A 24,769-nucleotide genomic window follows, 5' to 3' on the forward strand; every position below is an offset into this window, starting at 1 on the left:
TTGCCATCTGGCTGAGCTCGACGGCTGTCAAAAATTTGTCAAAAATGCCGATTTTATTCACTGACGGAAACCTTTGCTAGCCAGATGTGCTAGTTTACTTCTCAAAAGCTTGTTAGACCCATAGCCAGTAGCTTTCATTCATAAGGTTGGTCTGGCAGCACTTCTAGCGACCTCAAAAACCGCCAAATGCCGATATCCACGAATTTTGCCGATATCGACCAATTTACAACCCGTTAAAGAAATCTTACACATCAAACGTGATGCTTTGCCTCTCAAAAGTCATGCTGCATCCTTGTTTAGTTATATTCGTCCATAGGGTGGCACTGGCGGCTCTCTTATCGAGGCCAAAATCCATTCAAATGCTCATCTCACCATTTGTCATCAGTTTTAGAACGTTTTACAAGTCAAACATGCTGGTTTGCCTCTCTAAATCTTTACTGGACATTTCAATCACCTTCGTCTGTGTAGGCACCTTTCTTCAGTCTCTTGAAAATGTCAGAGCATGCCAATTGGGCGCAACCATCAATACCACTTACTGCTTATTTTGTTTCATTGATTCCACGAAAATCCAGCAGAAATATTGCATAACCCAACTGGAGTTAGCCTAGTTTTAAATATCCACCCTTCGGAACTCTACACAAAAGGAAATTTCGATTGTGGTTTTTGATAATCGGAATTTGCATTTCGGTAATCATTTGTATAAACATGTAGAGTACAATATTTAGAGCTAGACTAACTCTATTTGCGCTCTATTACATTTCTGCTGGTTTTCCTGTCATTTTTTGCGTGGAACCAATGAAACAAAATAAGCATTAACTGGTATTGATGGTTGCGCCCAATTGGCGTGCTATGACGTTTTCAAGAGACTGAAGAAAGCTGCCTACACAGACAAAGGTGATTGAATGGTCCAGCAAGGATGTAGAAAGGTAAACCAGCATGTTTGACTTGTAAAACTTCCTAAAACTGATGACAAATAGTGAGATGGGCATTTTGATGGATTTTGGCCACGATAAGAGAGCCGCCAGTGCCACCCTATGGACGAATATAACTAAACAAGGATGCAGCATGACTTTTGAGAGGCAAAGCATCACGTTTGATGTGTAAGATTTCTTTAACGGGTTGTAAATTGGTCGATATCGGCAAAATTCGTGGATATCGGCATTTGGCGGTTTTTGAGGTCACTAGAAGTGCTGCCAGACCAACCTTATGAATGAAAGCTACTGACTATGGGTCAAGCAAGCTTTTGAGAAGTAAACTAGCACATCTGGCTAGCAAAGGTTTCCGTCAGTGAATAAAATCAGCATTTTTGACAAATTTTTGACAGCCGTCGAGCTCAGCCAGATGGCAAACAATTTTGGAATTCGATGATATTTGGTGTGGTAGTAGTTGGACCCATGCCAGACCAGTTTGACCTGGGAGGGTTACTTTGGCATCGCTACTGTGTGCTTCAGTGGCATTGAATTTTTTTTCGAGTCCGAAATTTCATTTTCGCAATGCTGCGGCTGGAAATTGCTCCAGAAAATGCAGCCACTGATGGTTTTAGTTTAAAGTACAGTTAGTAAGAAAGGTTGAGAGTGCGTATTATAGCTTTAAAAGACATTTCCTTGAAGATATAGCAAAAAATCTCGTAATTTGTAAGCATATTTGCCGATTTGCTCGACAAGACGTTATTGAAAAATAACACCAATCTGGCATTTTCTAAGTGGTACCTAGCCTAGCATTTGTGGGTGGTTTGGTAGTTGATTCTCGGAGGTCGAAATTTCACGTTGCGGACCCTACCTTTGTCCTTGCTGCCACTGTTCAACAGTGTCACCATTGCCAATATATGAAGTACTATTGTGACTAATTACTTGTAATATAATTTTATGAGCCACTGGCAGCACTTGCCAGTGGCTTTCAGTATAATTTTATGTACAGAAAAACAATAATAAACAATTTAAAAAAAAAAATACAGTCATCCCCAGGCTGACCAGAGCTCCATTACGGCCCTACACCACACGTACGGATCGCCACTGGGCTTGGGAAAAGCAGCCAGCAAAGCCAGACTACTAGCTGATTTTGATTGTGGAATTAGATAGTTTATTCAAGTAGCTTTGTGTCCTGGGTGTAGAGAATTAACTGAACTGTTCTATTATTAGTGTATTATGTAATGTATGCATGACGTATGTAGTCACATGTTCGAAGGATTTTAATCAGAGTAATAAAAGTTGTATCCGTGCGTGGTTGGCGAATCCGAGGCAGTCCCTCCCAGAAGCGAACCATATCATCCTTTATTCGACATTTCTGGTGCTGTGACGGACTTCAGCAGTTGTCCACTGAATCTTTGTAACCCCAGGCGCAAACGCTGTGGTACCGTGGCATAAGAGATATTCTACTAACGGTACCTGGAGAGGCAAGCACCCGATTTCCTTGAATAGTTGTTTGTCGTTTGTTTTGTTTACAGTGGACTACGGCAATGGAAGGATTAACTCATTTATGAACATCTCATATAGCATACCGTTCACACGTAACGAGAATTCTAACCAAGGTCGAAGAAACCTTAGCCAATGAGATCGACGAACTAGCCCTGACCTACCTTAGAACTGCAGTTACATGTAGGCCCCTATTCGGTGATTATTAGTTTCTCATTCAGCCTTTCTAATTATTATGATGCGGGCGGGAGGGTATTAGCTACCATTATACCATTATTAACACACTGATGTACAGACCTTGTCCAAATTGTCTTTCTTTCTTACTACAAATATTCCTTCACCACTTTTCGTGATCGCCAACTGTTTTTCGACAGTCAACTAAAAGCCTGCTTTGATGAAGTAAATTTTTTTCTAGAGATGATATATTAAATACAAAATTCTAACTAGCTTAACTACCAAACTAAGTACTTTAACTACAAAACTAGCTACCTTAGCTACAAAACAACCTTAATTAATAACTTAGTTCAACAAGTCTATGCCATCATCTGGGCATAAGCCATAATGCCTCAGGATCATTTTGGCATTATATCGCCAGAGAGTAACTGACAAGCGCTGAAGCAATTGTTTCCTTACAAACTGTTTGGGAATACCACTTTTAACAGTGGTATGGTCGGAAATCGTGGATAAGGTTGATAAAGCAAAGGGTGTCCAAACACCAAACGACTCGCAAACCAGGGGAAAAAATTCACCACCATGGTTATTAACAGTTTCCAAATAATGGTCATCCTTAGCCTCCTCACCGGCAGCAGCAACTACCCCAACCTTAGATGCAGCAGCGGAAATAAAGGAAGGCTGAGTTGTGCACCTGACAGAGAGGTCAAAGTAAGCAGGACGGCCTAGAGTAAAATCAGGATGATAAATGTCCCCAGGACGAGATTGATCAGAGGCAATGCTTTGCTCACGGAGAACACCAGGGTGATCTTGCAGTAGAGCATGATGTACTATAGAAACAAGAGCATCATGGCGTTGGATACGTAGTGGGCCATGAGAGCAACCAAGAAGATGGTCACCAAACTGATCTATGACAGACAAACATGTACAAAGTGGTAACAATGGGAAAAGAGGAACACCCAACCATAAACAGACAGCGATAACAAACTCATGTGGAGCAAAGGCCAAACCCAATGTTGGTTGAGGGATGGCCTTCAGCCAGCCACTGCTGACACCAGAGGAGTGAGCAACAGCACGTAAACGAGCCTGGTCACGGATTGTGGAGGTGTTGAAAATGCTTGCAAATAATTGATCATCAAGGGAAGCCTGTAAGTCATTTTGGGAAGATAAGTTAGAAGGCAAGATGGATAGACTTTGGAAATAGGAAATAGCACAATTTTCACCTGGAAAAAAGGAAGTCACATCAAAATTTGGTGCTAAACGGGACACCAAAAAACCGGGCTGAGTTACAGGAACCCAAAAGGGCTGGATGTGAAGAGCGTTGGGACTCACGCAAACCCAAGCCTCCTAAACGGAATGGCAAAGTAGCTTGAGACCAAGCATTATCAGAGATGCTACAGCACAAAATTCTACTAAGACAGTTGCGTAGGTTAGAGTCAAACACAGATGGAAAGCAGCCTAATGATGAAGAAGGGACACAGCGCAATATGTGAGTGATCTTACAAACACTGAGACAGCTCCTAAGCAAATTCAATTCAATTTGAGGATCTCCAAGTTCTGCAAGCTTATCCTGAATAGATGCAGTTTTTTCAAGTTTACTAGACAAAAAAGAATCAAAAAAAGTAGGTGGTCCCCACACAGGAGACCCTAAAAGCTCCAAACCACTGCTTTCAGGATTAATTCGTTTTATTGTATGAGGAAATTCAGGGAAAGAGCTATCTCCAGAAGGCCAATACAACTCACATTTGGATAGATTGATATGCAAGCCAAAACTTGGCCCAGACTGAGTAAAGCATGATAGTAAAGCAAGGAGAGAAGACCTAGACCCAATAAAAGTGCCATCATCTAAATACCACAAACTTAGGAGACAATTTTCACTAAGAGGATTGGAACCAAGAAACTGAAGCAAAACTGATGAGAATAACAGAGGACCAAGTGGATTACCCTGCTGTACACCAGTGGAAGCAAGAATACGACGGTGGCCAAAACGTGATTCTGCAGGCTGGTTATAACACCAGTACACCCAACGAGATATTTCAGGAAAATCCTTATAAACACGGCTGAGAATAGCAGTGCGGCTGCATTCATTAAAAGCATTTTTCATATCTATCTTCAGAAGAGCTAGTGATTCATCACCACCCAACTGAGATAGAGCATGACGGACAGCATGAATAGCCCCTTCCAAGCCATCTGGAATGCCAACTCCAACTTGGCCATGAGGAAGGAAGACATCTGGAAGAAACGGACGAACAAAGTGACAGCACAACCGACTGGCAAGCCAACAAAGGACTTCACCAACAGCAATAGGCCGAACACCCCCTGTCTTTTTCAGAAGAGCTGTTAAAGGGGCACCACACAGCCAGGGAGCTAGCAGAGGAGATGCTTTACCAGATAACAAGAAGTTCATAAACCTAGTGAGAGCATGAAGACAGTCCTCAGCAGATGAAGTAGTATGTCCACTGACTGCGTCAAGAATATGCTGAGCACGCAAACCAGAAGCACCAGTACTGGCACCCCTAGGGAACCCTTTCAAGCACATGAGCTTTGATGAAGTCGATGGAGCACGATTGTACTGGCGATATATAGCACATTGTAGCGTTCATCAACACAAAATTATAACAGTTTGATATCACGTGTTCTTCTGAGCATGCACAGAGTAAATAATGGCTTACCATGCGGTAGCTTAAGAAGGGTGCGGGAGGTGGATGAGAACCTAATAATCACCAAATAGGGGCCTAATGTACAAATACTGTAAAACAATAAGAAGTGAATATCCCTACTGTGTATTGAGTGTAGCACAGTAGGGATGTTCACTTCTTATTGTTTTACAGTATTTGGACATTACGTACTACTCCGATCCAGTTTGTTTCAGTACTTTTTATTGCAACATTTTACACTGTCCCTGATCTAATTTAAAATTCCAAATTTTTTTCTTATACTTGTAATGTTATTTACATCCATGCACTTAATTATGTAGATCATTTAGACAGGGGCTAAAAAAGGGGGCTAGTTGTGGCCAAAAAGCTAGTTGTAAATAACTTTTGGCTAGTTGTAAATGGTAATTTGGCTAGTTGTAAAAGTCAGACTAAATAGCAAGTTGCACCACAGAAAAGAATAAAGTCAAAAATTACATACATGTGCTGTCCATGTTTATAGGGATTTGACTAAAGTACCTCAAGATCCAGTCTTGATGTTGCCATTTTCAAAAATTTTCCCTTTGTGGTCCACTAAATTGCAACTTATAGCTAGTTATAATTATGGTCTTTTTCTCATCCACTATTGGTATAAACACTAACAATTGGTCTAAAAAATTGGCTTGTATGTCACTGTAAGTTTGTTTGCTATTTCCTAGTTCCAAGTCTCAGTCACTTATCTCAAAATAATTGCTCCCAGATTCAATCTTGCCACAATTATGTTTCAACTAGGTAAATATATAATTATGCTCCCACACTCCCCTGAAATCCCTCCAATCATTCCCTTCACCGACGTTTTGCTACACAGCAATCGTGACAATATAGAACACAAAATACAAATATGTGATTCAAACCAGCACAAAGAAAATTTAGTTTATATATGTACTACCCCCCCTCCCCCCTTCCTGTCTCAAGTTTGGGCTAGTTGTAAAAAATAGTTTTTTAGCCACTGGATTTATTGTAGAATGTACATAATTAACTGGTATCATGTGGAAACCTCAGCTGCTGTAGAAGCCTAAACATTCTTGACACATTTTTTAACCAGCAGGCCCTCACTGATTGACTCAGGCCTACTAATAGATCAAAATCAGTTTGAGAACACAAGCAGACAGAAATAGAGCTGGGGATCTCTGAGATTGACTATACAGTATTTGTTTTCACTAGCACAGTTTTGTGTTCACTTATATATGTGACTGGATCTGTGAAAACCAGTCTTATCGCCCAAGACAGGAAGTTTGATTTTTTCACACAAACACCAGGGGCGGATCCAAAGTTTGGAAAGAGGGGGGGGGGGGGGGGGGGGCATTTTGCTGAAAAAAGTGGAAGAGCAAAACAAAAACAAAAAAAAGGTCACAACAATAAGCTAGTGATCTTTTACCAAATATATTATATCACATATGTTATGTAAAATAAAATCCTATTTATAACTTCATGGGTAAACTACACTGCCTCATGAACATTGTGACTACTTTATTAGAGTAATTGACTGCTCTATTAGAGTATCTCGATCTTGTATGCAATTTCTTGAAGGGAGGGCATCCTGGATCCTCCATTGAACACAAAGCTTAATGATGCACTATCAAATTTCACTCTCACAGTCGACCAGAGTAAAGTGGTCTGCTTTTTGCTGGCTGCTTTTTAAAGCACAGTGGCGAGTTGCATGAGTGGTCTGGGGTCTTGATGGAGCCCTGGCCAACCAGGAGATGGCTGTGTGTAGCTGTACAGCTCCATGGCGTTGGACAATGACCTGTGCTGGCAATTTTCTTTCATTTTAGCCAGTTCTGAGTCCTGAATGGCCCATAACTTGGCCTAATTCATTCCAACACGTTCCTTTTCAATTTTGAACACCATCTTGCCCACCTTATTATTATTATTATTATTAAAGGATATACAAATAGGGTTACAAAAATAAAGTTTAGGCACTAGGCCTTTGTTCATATCCATATCCTGTGTCATTCCAATAATTATCAAGACTTGCTTTGAAAGTAGAGATTGTTGGTGCTGAAACAACTTCTGCTGGCAGGGAGTTCCATGTATTTATCACTCTCTTGGTGCCTTAAATTTCATGGCCCCCTCCACCCACCCTTTTTGGAGCTCGCCTGATACAGTAAACCTTGGTTTAAAAACTATCTAAAATGGCAGGAAACTAAGCTGTTGACTTCTTCAGTGGATGATCTGGAAGGTAAGAAAGTTTTGTAAAACGTGTGAAAATTTGGTATGCGTAGCTACCACCATTGCCATTGTCCAGCTACAACACTCTGAATATTTAAAACCGACGTACAACACTGAATATTTAAAACTGATGTTTCTTGATACTATTAAATGGGTGATAAGACCGGTTTTCCCAGAAACAGTCACATATGTCATCAGCTGTTTCAGCAATCTACATGATACAAATAGCTATGCTCAAATTTTCCCCAAAATATTTTCAGGAATTTCCCAAAATTTTCATCTACTATGCTCTTCAGTGTTCTCATTATGCTTGCATTATGTTCCTAGGTTAGCAAATTTTCTTAGAATTATCTTATAACTTTTCTATTAGTGAAGAGTATTTCAGTACAAAATGGCTGTTCTATTATAATATCAATGTAAGGAGCTATGCACAATGCATTTGAGTGCTCTATTGCAGTTTTTAATCCACTGACTGCTCTATTTTAGGGAGCATTGATCTATTTTCATGATATTAAGCTCCAAAGTTCTCCATAGTTTGATATCCACCTGATATGCTAGCATTATGGTGGCATAGCATTCCAGCCTATTATGCTTTTTTATGCTGACATATTTGCTGCAGTTCTATCTATAATCCCTATGAATGACTCCAGTGGCGGATACAGGGGGTTGCAATTGTTTTAGCTGAAACCCCTTTGAAAAGTGCGCACGCCCATAATTTATTTGCAATTCGTGTGCGTGATAAGATCACCAACAGTTATGCATAGTGTATCACATAGGGACCTTTTATACTGGCCGAACTTTATACTTTTACCTTTGAAATGGCATTACGGCATTAAAGCGTGTTAAGCGCCTCTAAAATAATTATCGTTTTAGTGCTGTTTTGCTTCAAAGCTTTCTGCAAAGGCCTGAATCAACAATGAAACAATGTTTTGGAGTGATTTTTATGATTTACTGTACATCTATATAGCTATAGGCCACTGAACTATGAGACTGAGTTAACAACCCCAGCTGGACTATAGCTAGCTAACTAAGTGGGATCACAGTTATTGAAAACTTCCTGAACCTGAAAACCCCTCTGAAAATTCCTAAATCCGCCACTGGACTCATGAGGTTACGTTCTTGGATATTTGTAACACCTGTATGAAGCTCATTCCTGCATAAACTATCTCTACTAAATGTGGTCACCATCCATGGATTATAGTTAGCTAGTTCAAAACAGACTCACTAGGAATAAACAACATGCGCATAAACGTGCTTGTATTACAAGCTGGCAATCATACGATTACATCCAATCTAACATAAATTGATTATTCAATAGATTCAATATGCACATTAGAACTGTGCACATACATTAGGTACACTCATGCATTAAATTCTACAAGCATTAGGATCTGATCACAAAAATATTAACACTCTGATCAGCCTTTCATGACTAACCACTCAACTGTTTCAATTGCTTTACTTTTATGGTTAACTTGGAAAGTGATACAGTAGCTAGTGTAACTAGAATATTAAGTCATATCTACATATAGACACTCCAAATATTCCTAATCCCCCCTTCCTCACAGTAGAAATCCTAAAATAAACACCGGCCTAGCCACCATGTGCAAATGTTCAACTAATTAGTAGTGCTAGGCAATATAACAAATATATTTTGTATCACGATATATTTATTTATGTCATGATATGATAGCTAGATAATATTATCATGATAGAGCTGATGTGACTTACCAAGTACTATGTAAGCTTGTAAAATGCTAGTTTTGCCAAGCCTTGCACTGCACTCTTATTGAGAGTGCATTAGTTACAGTATACTAATAGTAACATTTACATCCAATCTAGTATCCTTTCAACCATTTTGAAAGGCGCTAGGTAAATACACAGATATATTTACAATGGTCAATGCAATGCAGAACAGTAGTTCAAAGAGCCAATGCCTGCAATTACACTTGTAATAGATATACCGTAAGATGGCAAAGGAATTGCAAATTCAACCTTAAGACTAAGTATTGTACTTGTAAGCTATCAACTGTTATGGGTATACCATATATTGTGAATAAATTTTTCCATGACATATGACATAAGAAAAATCTATATTTCCCAGCACTTCTAATTAGCTAATCCATATTAGCTGATAATTGTTGTGTAGTAGCAAGTTAAAAAGTCAAAGAATGTGCATTGAATGCTTTATTTTGTTTCAACACTTCAGGTGAACACCAATGGAGTAATCAGTTTCACAAATAGTATTTCTCAGTACACACCTGATTCCTTCCCTTTGAACAACACTCAAGAGCTCATAGCACCATACTGGGCTGATGTTGACACTAGGGGAACTGGTATAATCTGGTATAGAGATACTACTGATCCAGACTTACTTGAAAGAGCTGACAGTGAAATTAGACAAGCATTCCCTACCTTATTAAGGTATTCATCAGAATTTCTTTTCATTGCTACTTGGGACCATGTCGGATACTATAATGCAGCAAGAGACAAGGTAGGCAGCAAATGTGAACATAACTTAGCATAATGTTGAGGACACTATGGATTATAAATCTGTTTACACTGTATCTATCTATCTTTATCTATATCTATCTATCTATCTATATAATTTTATATATCTACATATCTATCTATTTATCTATCTATCTATCTATCTATCTATCTTGACTATCCATCCATCTATCTATCTATCTATCTATCTATCTATCTATCTTTCTATCTATCTATCTATCTTTCTGTCTATCTATCTATCTATCTATCTTGACTATCTATCTATCTATCTATCTATCTATCTATCTATCTATCTATCTATCTATCTATCTATCTATCTTTCTATCTATCTATCTATCTATCTATCTTGACTATCTATCTATCTATCTATCTATCTATCTTGACTATCCATCTATCTATCTATCTATCTATCTATCTATCTATCTATCTATCTATCTATCTATCTATCTTGACTATCCATCTATCTATCTATCTATCTATCTATCTATCTATCTATCTTTCTATCTATCTTTCTATCTATCTATCTATCTATCTATCTATCTTTCTTTCTTTCTATCTATCTATCTATCTATCTACAGTATCTATCTATCTATCTATCTATCTATCTATCTATCTACCTATCTATCTATCATCTTATTATAAAGAACCTTTCATGGGAGGATCAAAGTAAAAGCTTTCTATAATCACCAGACAGAATGCAGTTGTATATCAGATACTGTAGTTGTAGAACTGCACATGACACACTAGCATGTACCAGGGCCTGCCTGCCTGCCTGCCTGCCTGCCTGCCTGCCTGCCTGCCTGCCTGCCTGCCTGCCTGCCTGCCTGCCTGCCTGCCTGCCTGCCTGCCTGCCTGCCTGCCTGCCTGCCTGCCTGCCTGCCTGCCTGCCTGCCTGCCTGCCTGCCTGCCTGCCTGCCTGCCTGCCTGCCTGCCTGCCTGCCTGCCTGCCTGCCTGCCTGCATCAGGAAGGCAAGCGTAACTAAGGCTATGGACCTGTTTTTTTTTTCACTGGCATACTTGACTATTATAATATCTTGATAGAAGCACAACAAATCCTTTTAGCTATGCTGCAAAATGCTAATATAAACACTAAGATTTTTCGTGAAGAAATGCCAACTGGAATTTCTTTCACAAACTTTAACTTTGAAAGGCACTGTCTGGGCATAATTGCCATTATGATATGAATTTACTGTGAGAGTTTAAAAGAAATAATAAAAAATAATATAGTTATATCTTCAAGATTGATAATTCTCATGGGATTTGGTTGTCTAATACCAAGTTTCTCTGTGGTGTGATGTTTTATTTGTGCCTGCAAAGTCCATGATTACTTCAGTAACAATCGAGGTTTTAAGTGGATTGAAACTCATCCAAATCAGCAGAAGAAGCTTGGATTCACTGCTTAATGCATACCAAGTCAAATATTCATAAAAAGACTATAGTACCCAGCCAACAGAAGGACAGACTCACCAATTGTAGGTGATAGGTGTCGAGGCTGCTAGAGGAGCAGCGAAGGTTGCATGTTCTTACCCTTCAGGTCTACCTTGGCCATTCAGTTGCTTCTTCTAAATTTTTAGTCTTGAAATCATGCATCTATGTGATAAGTTGGGCCACTGAAGGTCTTCAAGCATAGATGTAACACTACTATTTCAATTGCAGTTGGATGTTGCTACCCATTAAGCACCTTGTCTTCGTACCATATCTATAGTGTTCTGAGCATGTGGGTCCCATACTGATTGGGTGGACCATGGTGATAAAAGCCATACATTTGATATTCACTGTACAATTGTAAAGATTCTATCTAATAAAATTAAGCGTTCTTGTGCCTTTTAGAGCATTTTCTATGTGAGGAGTGAAACACATACTTGAATCAAATGTGACACCCAGGTAAGGATGCTGAGTAACACAGGTTACAGGGAGATTGCCAATAGTGTAAACAAAGGAGGATGGTGATAATAGTTTACTACAATCACACATTTACTGACATTTAAAACCTTCTGTCCATTTAACTGTATGATTAAAATCTGATTGAAGCTGTGAATGGTCTTTTTCTAAGCATGAGGCTATTATGCTCACAAAATTGGGCTACTGTATGCTTTTGAGTAATGCTCAAAAAATTGCCTATTATGCCTTTGAGAAATGCCCATTATTCCCAAAATTATGCTACTTTTTCCATAAAAAGGTGAGACCATTATGTCCAAATGGAGCAAAATGCTATATTAATAATAACAGTATAATTATTATCACTTATTTAAATAATATTGCAGAAATTTCAAAGCTACAAGCTCAGGATACAAAACAACTAGTAACAGGCTCAAAATACAGAACGAATACCAAATGACTGGTCAGTACAAGCCCTGTATACAAAGTAATAAGTTATACTGTAAACTTACCAAAACAACAAACAACTGGTCAGTTACAAACTTAGTATACAGAATGACAAGTTAAAAGCTCAGCAGACACAGCAAGTTACAAATTAATTATAAGCATAAATGACCAGTTACCAGCTCAGTATACAAAATTGAAAGTTACAAAAGCCTGCATACAAGTTACAAGAAAAGCAAGTTAATTGACAAGTTACAAAATCAAACGCACATGATTTGATGTGAAAACAATATAATCTCAATCATCATTTGTTGTACTATAGCATAAGGGATGCTTCAACATAAACCTGTCTTGCTGCTCTCCACAGCTGCAGTTAGACAAAATGGAAAATACTCTCTCAGCAGCTGCAGCTGACCACAAGGCAATGTAGCAGCATTGTCCCTCCACCATTCTACAGGATCAATTTCATCATACATTATGGTAGTAGTGTATAGTAAGGACCACAAAGCAGTAGGTGTGGCCCACAAAATAAAATCACCCAAAAACCAGTGTCAATTTTCCCTGACGATGATAAGGCAGTATTGGTTAGGTAGAATTAAGCCCAAACAAGCTTTCAGATTGACCTGAAATGCTTTCAACAAGTTGCTACAGAATTTGAAATTTTCTACTGACTGAGTAACTGAATGACTGATGCCTTCAGACAAGTGTAACTTGATAACGGCTAAGGTTGCGGGCTTAATTTTTTCACTGTTCGATGTCGCTTCAGCCCGAGAGGTGCCTTTTGGCATACCGCAGTACGTACAGTGCATTCTTCATGGACTTACCAGTGTCCTACTTTGTGTCCCATTCATCTTTGCTGACAGCGAAAAGTGTCGATTTGGTGGTAGCACGGTCCCTTCGTAACAGAAATTGTCCGTATTTTTCATAGTGGCTATTTTTACTGAAGAGGTGCTTTTTGAACAGTTCTCAATTCATACTGCTGTGTAATGGGTAGAACATAGCTGATGGCGAAGTGTAATGGATACTTCACTTTTCAGACAATAATTATAGCTAACTGGGGCACGTGGCACCAATTCTTTCAGTATGCATGGATTGCAGAGGTGCTTTTCGAACAGTTCTTGACCCGAAATGCTGTGAAACAGGTTGAACATAGCTGACAACAAAGCGTAATGGATACTTCTGAATCACTTTTCAGATGATATTATTGATAATTGATATAGTTGGGGTGCGCGGTGCCATTTCAGATGTGGTATACGTGGGTTCACCAGTCATAATAATGATATTTACAAAAAAAAGTTAACAAACAAGTACACAGAAAAATTTGGAATTTTCAACTAAAGTATTTATTAATGCTTTACAGCACAAGTGCTGAAGGTCTGTAGGACACCTGGTCCTACAGCCTGCTCAAAGACTTTAGCTACATAAGGGACCATAGCACATCAATAAAAAGTACTGAAACAAGCTGGAGTAGTGCACGATATTGAATTACAGTAAAGCAATAAGAAGTGTTATATCCCTACTGTGCTCAAGATACCATAATGGAAATGCACAGTAGCTGGATATAACACTTCGTATTGTTTTACTGTGATTTAATGTCGTACACTACTACAGCTTGTTTCAGTACTTTTTATCGATGTGCTTGTTAAAAAAGTACTGAAACAAGCTGGAGTAGTGCACAATATTGAATCACAGTAAAACAATAAGAAGTGTTATATCCCTACTGTGCTCAAGATATCATAATGGAAATGCACAGTAGGGATATAACAGTTCGTGTTCTTTTACTGTGATTTAATATCATACACTACTCCAGCTTGTTACAGTACTTTTTATTGATGTGCTATGGCCCCTACTCTAGTTGAAAATTCCAAATTTTTCTGTATATTACTAGCATTGACAGCACATGTCAGATATGCAGACAATTCTGAAAGCAATTGATCAAGTTGTTCTTTAGGACTTAAGAAAAGAATGGGCAAAAGTGCCTCTTTAACCTTGTCTGCATCTACCTTCATAGCATAAATCTTTTGCAGTAAGAATAGCCGACAACCCTTAAACACTAGCAAATTACTCTTTGTACTTGTGGAAAACTGCCTTTTGAAGTAATCTAAACCAGGTTTACACACGTTTTGGCATATCTAATCCAGTTTACACTCTATGGGTCAGAAAGTAGCTTGCCAGTCAGACTGTATAGACTGTATAGTGGCATTAACTTTTGGCATATGAATGCTTTTCAACAGTTTCATAGTATTGCAATACTAATCGACCATTACCTTCTAAATAGTAGCAAACTTTAACAAAGGGCTCACCTACATCAATGATAGCTGCCAACTACATCTTTAAATGAGTAAGTTTGTCTGAGTGATTCCCAGTAACTTCAACCTATAGGCAGGAGTGATATCATCATTCTCTTCAATAAAATGCCATAAATCTCCAAAATATACCAATTTCAATCGCTTTTAGGCCTGCGCCAATTATGCCAGCATAATTTGGGGCATAAATAGGTAGCCAAAAGCATCAGCATAATGCCAGCATATTAGGCAAAATTTTTGTGCATTAGTTATCAGAGAAGCTGAAACTCTGCCTATTTTGCATGATGCAGTGTGCAAACATGGTAAAAATCAGATTTATAGCTACATTGTGAAAAAGATTAGTTAAAGATCGATATATTCTAATAAGACAGTCACCACATAATGAAAAATGAAATATCCTAATAGAACGCTCACAGATGCATTACGTACTCTAATAGAGCAGTCAAGACATGATTTTATATGAGCATATTTGGAGCATAATGGGATACAACTGGGCATAATTGGAGCATAATAGGAGAAATTTTGGAGCAATGCTCAAAAGCATAATAGGCAATTTCAAAAGCATAATAGTCTCAGGCCTAATCGCATTGGGCTACACTACTTTCATAGTTTGCATAGCAACATTATTTGTGCTTGCTCAATCTCTCATTATTCCTAGCAATGTGTTGGCTGTACTCTGTAATTAGCAGAGAGGATACTATTTAGCTCCCTGGCTATTTCTTCACCAGTTAAATACTTAGTAAAGCAACTAAACTCTTACCAAACATTGTTGAATAACCCAGTCATCACTCACAAATTGCAATATGACAGCTAGTGCTTCTCCAAAACGTGCTGTGCCATAAAATACTGCAGACAAAACTCTCTCAGTGATTTCATCATGAATCCACTTTTCTTCTTGCTGCAAAATATATGGAACATAATTGTACATATTTCTCCGGTCAGTAAGACAACATTCATGCTCCTCTAAAAGATCCCTGAAATCTTCAATTTTTGTCACCATGCAGCTTTAAGAAAAGCAGACACTACTTGTACATGATACATTGCTGGTCTTCTGGAAGTGTTTCTCTTCTCATATGAGTACTATCATTGTGCTTCCTTAGGCACTCCACAATATTTTTTCTCTGGCTTCTTTCCTTTTTAGCCTCTCTTTTGCCTCACTGTGTTTTGTAGAATGCAAATGATTCTTAGTTTTGTGCTGATTTGTTCTTTACAGGCACAACAGAATAGATACCCATTAGAAATGGTTAGTGGCTCATCGAACTCTTTCACTCTTTGCTGAGGTGTGATGCTTTTGGGGATGAAGATGTACTGCCACTACACTGCCGTTTGTTAGTATGTGGAGGGTTTGTTTTAACTTTCCTTCTTGCAATATCTGTGGAGTTGGCCGCTTTAGTTTATCCAATAGAGAAATGACCTGGCTATCATTGCTATTTCTTGCACTGGTCATACTACTGTCAATGTTCTCTGTTGAGGAGTCAGGTTGTTGAGAAACAGTTACAGTACTTGAATCTGAATTTGTCATTATCAAGAAGATTAGATCATCATCATCATCATCATCATCATCATCATCATCATCATCATCATCATCATCATCATCATCATCATCATCATCATCATCATCATCATCATCATCATCATCATCATCATCATCATCATCATCATCATCATCATCATCATCATCATCATCATCATCATCATCATCATCATCATCATCATCATCATCATCATCATCATCATCATCATCATCATCATCATCATCATCATCATCATCATCATCATCATCATCATCATCATCATCATCATCATCATCATCATCATCATCATCATCATCATCATCATCATCATCATCATCATCATCATCATCATCATCATCATCATCATCATCATCATCATCATCATCATCATCATCATCATCATCATCATCATCATCATCATCATCATCATCATCATCATCATCATCATCATCATCATCATCATCATCATCATCATCATCATCATCATCATCATCATCATCATCATCATCATCATCATCATCATCATCATCATCATCATCATCATCATCATCATCATCATCATCATCATCATCATCATCATCATCATCATCATCATCATCATCATCATCATCATCATCATCATCATCATCATCATCATCATCATCATCATCATCATCATCATCATCATCATCATCATCATCATCATCATCATCATCATCATCATCATCATCATCATCATCATCATCATCATCATCATCATCATCATCATCATCATCATCATCATCATCATCATCATCATCATCATCATCATCATCATCATCATCATCATCATCATCATCATCATCATCATCATCATCATCATCATCATCATCATCATCATCATCATCATCATCATCATCATCATCATCATCATCATCATCATCATCATCATCATCATCATCATCATCATCATCATCATCATCATCATCATCATCATCATCATCATCATCATCATCATCATCATCATCATCATCATCATCATCATCATCATCATCATCATCATCATCATCATCATCATCATCATCATCATCATCATCATCATCATCATCATCATCATCATCATCATCATCATCATCATCATCATCATCATCATCATCATCATCATCATCATCATCATCATCATCATCATCATCATCATCATCATCATCATCATCATCATCATCATCATCATCATCATCATCATCATCATCATCATCATCATCATCATCATCATCATCATCATCATCATCATCATCATCATCATCATCATCATCATCATCATCATCATCATCATCATCATCATCATCATCATCATCATCATCATCATCATCATCATCATCATCATCATCATCATCATCATCATCATCATCATCATCATCATCATCATCATCATCATCATCATCATCATCATCATCATCATCATCATCATCATCATCATCATCATCATCATCATCATCATCATCATCATCATCATCATCATCATCATCATCATCATCATCATCATCATCATCATCATCATCATCATCATCATCATCATCATCATCATCATCATCATCATCATCATCATCATCATCATCATCATCATCATCATCATCATCATCATCATCATCATCATCATCATCATCATCATCATCATCATCATCATCATCATCATCATCATCATCATCATCATCATCATCATCATCATCATCATCATCATCATCATCATCATCATCATCATCATCATCATCATCATCATCATCATCATCATCATCATCATCATCATCATCATCATCATCATCATCATCATCATCATCATCATCATCATCATCATCATCATCATCATCATCATCATCATCATCATCATCATCATCATCATCATCATCATCATCATCATCATCATCATCATCATCATCATCATCATCATCATCATCATCATCATCATCATCATCATCATCATCATCATCATCATCATCATCAATCATCAATCATCAATCATCATCATCATCAATCAATCATCAATCATCAATCATCAATCATCAATCATCATCATCATCATCATCATCATCATCATCATCATCATCATCATCATCATCATCATCATCAATCATCAATCATCAATCATCATCATCATCATCATCATCATCATCATCATCATCATCATCATCATCATCACATCATCGGATTCATCATCCTCAACAGTCTAACAATTGACTGATGCTACCATTTTGATAACCGGATTGCAATAATCTAACAGGGAATTCCCCCATTCTGCCAACATAGTTTTCAGTGCCAATCACTTCCCACTATGCTCAAAATTATGCCAGCATAACTGCCACAATCCTATCTTGTTTACAAGTAATTGCTCGGTAGAGACTGCAGTCATCAGCATCTTAGAAGAAACCCCTGTAGTGATGTCATTTTATGTATGCTAAAAACATCAAAAGTGCAAGTACTGTGGGGGACACCAGTTAGAACTTTACCAAAGTTGGATTTATGACCATTGTTGGGTTTGCTGTGTCAACTAAATATTTATTCACTGAAGTGCTTTCCCTTGAATTCTGAAGTTTAAAATGCTCTGGTTTCTCAAGTATGGTTAGGTGCTTCAAGTTGATGTCAGGTCCCTGACTCCCACTTTCTTTAGTACCATGAACCTATTCGAGTATAACCTCTCTGTTGGAAATGAAATTTGACAAATGGCCTCCTTAGGGACTGTATTTCCTCCTCCAGTGTCGTTGCATCCTTTGTAGATAAGTATGGGTTGCAGGGTGGAGGGGAGCAGACAAGAGGAGAATGTGATAACCCTCTAGTACTGAATGACCCATTAGTAGGGCCTTCCTGAACAGGCCGATTTTGCTAGCAAAGGCCTGACTGGTCTGACAAATGGTCTCTGCCATTGGTGATATATCTATATCTATATCTATATATATCTAATCCAAAACAGCCCAGCTGTGAAAAAGAGTGTGGCCTTCAGAAAGGCTATGGTGAAAAAAGATGTGAAATCCAAGGTGGTGGCCAAGAAATGGCTGTGATGGTAGGTTAATGGTAAAAATTTTAATAACAACAATTCAGGTGAATTTTTTGCCAAGACCAAGCGGCACCAAATGCACCTGAATTATCGTTATTAAGGGTTTTACCATTAACCTACCATCACAGCCATTTCTTGGCCACCACCTTGGATATCTAATCCAAAACAGCCAAGCTGTAAAAAAAGAGTGTGGCCCTCAAAAGGCTATGGTGAAAAAAGATGTGAAATCCAAGGTGGCGGCCAAGAAATGGCTGTGATGGTAGGTTAATGGTAGAAATTTTAATAACGACAATTCAGGTGAATTTGGTGCCACTTGGTCTTGGCACAGAATTCACCTGAATTGTCGTTATTAACATTTTACCATTAACCTACTATCACAGCCATTTCTTGGCCGCCACCTTGGATTTCACATCTTTTTTCACCATAGCCTTTCTGAGAGCCACACTCTTTTTCACAGCTTGGCTGTTTTGGATTAGATTTCACTTCTTTTTGTATTTGTATACTCCAAAGCCGGCCTATGGCTGGCTTTAGGGCTTTTTAACCTATCATTTTTTCATTACCACAGAAAGAAGAAAAGATGAAGCAGGGTGATTTCTTTGTAGCTGAACTCTCTACAAAGTGATCCTTCTAGCTGATCTCTCTACCGGATGACTTGTTTGTAGTTGAACTCTCTACAGGGTGATTTGTTTGTAGCTGAACTCTCTACAAGGTAACTTCTTCTAACTAATCTTTCTACAGGGCGATTTGTTTGTAGCTGAATTCTCTACAGGGCGATTCATTTGCAGCTGAACTCTCTACATGGTAGTTTCTTTGTAGTTGATCTCTCTACAATGTAACTTCTCCTAGCTGAACTCTCTACAGGGTGACTTGTTTATAGCTGATCTCTCTACAGGGTGACTTGTTTCTAGCTGAACTCTCTACAGGTGATTTATTTGCAGCTGAACTCTCTTACATGGTGGTTTCTTTGTAGCTGAACTCTCTACAAGGTGACTTCTTCTACTCTCTACATGATGGTTTCTTTGTAACTGAACTCTCTATTTGGTACCTTCTTCTAGCTGATCTGACTACAAGGTGACTTATTTGTAGCTGAATTCCCTACAGAATAACTTGCAATGTAATATAATTGACAAATTATAAACTCAGCTGAATGCTTTATTAGGGTGACTGTTCTATTAGAGTATCTCGATCTTGCATTTGCTACAGGTAGTTGTCTTTCGAATCATAACTCAGTGGTTTGTAATCCGATTCTTCTGTACTACTGCAAGGACTTTCTATGATGATTATCCAAGCTACATACTGATTTTCAGCTCGTTGCTTTAAGCGGTTTGCTTGATAGACACGAAAACTAATAGTTTTTTTTATTCATAAAAATTAATCGCGTAATTTTGACACAGGTTGGGTTTTGTGTCATATCTCCATGGTCTTTATCTCGATTCCTTTCAAGCCACAAAAAGGCACTCCTACGATGGTAACTCCATCTACATATCAATTTGCAACTGTTTCCTCCAAGGAGTTTACCCTGTAGGCATGACGGACCTTCGACCTTATTTTACGCAAATAATCGGTCATAAATCCGTGAATATTCATTGGATTTCTACCAAAGGTGGTACGGAGATTTGCCTTAATGAGCCCTTTAAGTGTGCCAAACTTTATCCCGATCAGAGCACGAATTCGTGTTTTATGGCGGATTTTGCGAAGTGTGCGAAATGAAGATGAAGAAGACAAAAACGAAGAAATTAAAACGAAATTTTGTTCGCTAGTATTTCGGAAATGGCTGGAGCGACTTTCTTCAAATTTGGTATGTAGACTCCCCTAACTGGCCGGCACTTCTGTAGCAAATTTAGTTCCAATAGGATTAGGGATCACAGAGCTACATAGGTGTGAAAATTGCGTTTTCTTTCTTCTTGTTGATATACTCACGGTGTGGCGCGCCAGCTTCTATGGCCGCACGACACACTACCGTGTGTCTTGACGTATGCCTCTATGAGACAGCTAAATCTATGATGGATTCTCTAGTGCAAGGGAGAAGTGCACTATGAGTAGACTCAGGATGGAATACTGAGTGGGCTCTGTCACTGGACACATTGCATGGATCGGGTTCTCTGAAGATTTTTGTGTACCCTTCAGAACATCCAGTGGTGTAATCTCTGACACCTGTTAATTGACTAAACCCTGTAAGTGAGGTGTACTCTCTGACACCCTTTGTCTTTGTGTACACTCTGGCACCATTGGGGTCACTTTTGAGTGTATTGATGTTATGAACACTGTAAAGTGCTAATAATAAATACTTTAGGTTTAAGGAAGAAAATCCATCCCTCCTGGAGGAAGACTGAGTGTGGCCCCGACTAGACATTGGGTGACCTGCAGTTCGAATCCTGGGGTTGGAGGGATTTTTTCCTTACTTTGGCCCCTTTTCTGTTACACCTTATCAGCTAGTAAGTCAAGTTACTAGGTCTAAGTCCTTGAAATTAGGTTAGGTAATCCTAAGGCTGCAGCACATGTTGCTGTCAGACCTTCAGTGCTGGTCACTGTAAAGTGCTAATAATAATAAATAATAATGAGGCACATCTTTGCTCTTCAAAATGCATGTGACCGAAAAGATCGATATACTCTAATATAACAGTCAGCTGCCTGGTTGTTCTATTAGAGATATTGACTGTTCTATTAGAGTATATCGATCATTTTCTGTGATATGTAATTCGATGTGTCTAGAGCTCCGGCAGCCGGAGGTGGTTTGCCAATGCTACAGCTCCGTCAGTTCATCACGTGCCATAGATATTAAGCGGGGCGCCGCATCAGTAGCCTTAGCACCAATATTGCTGCGTACTTTCAGTTGAAGACCACCAATACTTCGTACTTGAGGCCAGCTTGATCCATTGAAGTGGAAGAAAGTATCGGAATAAAGCTAGCGGAGGACTGAAAAGTGACTGGTTTTCTACAAGGGAGCCGGAAAGTGTCCACTGGATTTTTAAGCCCCTGTTTTAAGTGTTATAGGTACTCCTCATGAACAATGAAGTGTGGTGATCCACTTCAAATTAGCTACTGATCGTCATCATTAGTAACTACTCAAGCAGCGCAAGTTGAAAAGTCTGGTTAACAAATCTTTTATTATTTTATTTATTATTAACACTTTACAGTGACCACCCTCCAGTGCCTAACTGGTAAAGTAGATAATAACAATAATAACCAGCACTGAAGGTCTACAGCAACATGTTCCTCTGAATGTAGAGGGAGCTTGCATGGTTAAATAGCTGCCAGACTAATTATCAAGCTAGGCTGAGTCGTGATCATTGGGTGAAGCCAGATTATAGTATACTACTATTTTTTTATTTATATTTATAAGGCTTTTCAGCATGGGTACAACTACATACAGATACAGTGGTTATACATTCATGAAAACAATATTAGTCCATGCTGAGGGTCCACTAGCAACCTGTGCTAGTGGCCTGAGTATGTTACAAAATTAATTACTTAACTACAGTAAGTTACCTATTTATTTAATTATAAATCAATTAGTATGTAACTACAAGAGATCAAAGTTCATGACAAGATGATTGCTGACACAGTTACCACACGGACAGAGATAGTGATATTTGTGTGGGTCAGTAGAATTGAAGTTTGTGATAAAATGATTCCAGAGAAAAGATTTGATGCATCTTTTGATGGTTTCTATAGGCAAACTTATATCAATGATTGGTAGGGAATTCCAAAGGCGACAGATTCGGTTGAAATAAAAATGACGCTCTTTATTAGTAAAGGATATGTTGTGGTGTAGCTTGACTGAATTGGATCTTGTAGTACTATGGGAGAATGGAATGTAGAGGTTGATATTGAAGCTTGGAGTGGGATGTTTCAGAGAGTTGACAAAAAAAGATTAATATGTCTGATATTTCAAAGATGTACATTAATGGAAGCAAATTGAGTTTTGTCAGCCGTGTTTTGTAGTCTGAGGAGAAGTCTTGTAAAATATATTTAGTTGCCCTACATTGAAGTTGTTCAATTTTGGAGATGTCTTTTAAGAGATGAGGTCGCCACACTGGTGCACAGTATAGGAGCTGCGATCTTACTAAGGATATATATAGTTTGAGCGTAACCGAAGGCACAATGGTTTTACAAAAGGTTCTACGTACAAGTCCCAGAGTCTTATAGGCTTTCTTTATAATGTAGTCATGATGCTTGTTCCAATTGAGATTGTCACTAATCAGGACACCTAGGTCTTTATGCAAATGGGAAGTGTTTATAGGATTGCCATTGATGTTATAAGTGGATGTAAATTTACATTTAAATGACAGACTATAGAGTTTGATGTATCAGTGTTGCTGCTATAAGACCATTCTCAAAACAAGGAGAATTTTAAGCCTTTCAAGATTAAATTTGAGGGTACTTTTGCTGGTTTAGCATGCTATTTTAAAGGTCAACCTGCCTTAGAGACTTTTAAAGCTTGAAATTGAATTTAAGGACAAGTGAAAGTTAATGTGTTACTTTAAAAACAGGCATAATTTAAGACACTTGGGCTCTTGGATATCAAACTTAATAGTCAGTTCAGCACTACAAGTGTGAAAGTTAATGTGTTCGGTGCATGCAGTTTTAACCTGGGAAATATTTACATATTAGCTACAAGATCGAACTGATCTACATACAGTGTAATTGTCACTCACAATTTAAGGGGTGTATCTGAGATTTTGGGAAGGGTATTACATCTACATATTATAACATCAAGTTGCAGCTCTCCAACATGGAACAATTTCAAGTACTGCTCAAGTTCCCCTGTAGTCAAAAGATCAATATTTGAAATAGTGAAACCAATTTTTTAACAAATTCTCCACATCAAGAAAAATGGAGTCAACAGATCCGACTCCAAAGTTTTACATCCCAATTCTGTAAAATGTCCACAAGTTCCATTGTATACACACATATCTACTGTATGCACACACCATGTCATTCTGTATGTTGTCTATATACCAGGAAAGTGATTATTACTTTTAGTTGTCATTTACTGGCTGCACCTTTTATAGTACAGAATTGATCATTTGAACTATAACAGTACAGCAAAGAAGAAATTTCTTAAATTAATTAATGTTTGACTACTTCGTGAAATAATCTTGGGCTACCTATTGGTCAGCAGATTCTTCAAAGCATGAGCGGCATATCCATACTCTCCTCTTCGGTGATCTTTTGAGACCAACACAATTAAAGTGGTACCATACTAAGCAGCTTTCACAAACAATTGAATTCTGTTCATTGTCAATTATCTCCCTTGTGCATCTTCCACAATACCATGTGGGATTGGCTTGAATTATAGATACTACACTGTTAATAGCTGCCCATGCTTCCCGGGTGCAATACTTCCTGCACATATCTAAGCAGACATTTTCATCAGTGCATGATGATGAAACCATCTCAGGTCTCATTTCTACATCATCCTCTTCTATAATTCGGCTCCCATCTATGGCGTCCTTTGCAATTTGTAGATCAACAAACCAGGTTAAAATCACTAAAAATGAAAACATCTTCCAAGATCCACACAGGTTATTTAACATACATACCAAGTTCCTTTTGCTTAGCACCTTTGTATAGGAATGACACAGGCCTGCTTCCTCTGGACTTCTTTCTAGGGAGACCAATAACAGTCTTGTCAGCTCCTTTAGGTCTTCCTCTCTTTCGC

The 24,769-nt window shown here is 38.2% G+C and overlaps 1 protein-coding gene across 1 annotated transcript in view; it reads left to right on the forward strand.

Moving 5' to 3' along the window:
• Positions 1 to 24,769, forward strand: part of LOC136261598 (sushi domain-containing protein 2-like) — a 72,067-nt gene that overhangs the window by 14,032 nt on the left and 33,266 nt on the right. The window contains exon 2 of the mRNA XM_066055630.1: positions 9,657 to 9,941. Coding sequence (XP_065911702.1) covers positions 9,657 to 9,941 — 285 coding nt within the window. The remainder of the gene's footprint in view (positions 1 to 9,656; positions 9,942 to 24,769) is intronic.

This window comes from Dysidea avara, chromosome 1, assembly GCF_963678975.1.
Source record: "Dysidea avara chromosome 1, odDysAvar1.4, whole genome shotgun sequence".
NCBI lineage: Eukaryota > Metazoa > Porifera > Demospongiae > Dictyoceratida > Dysideidae > Dysidea > Dysidea avara.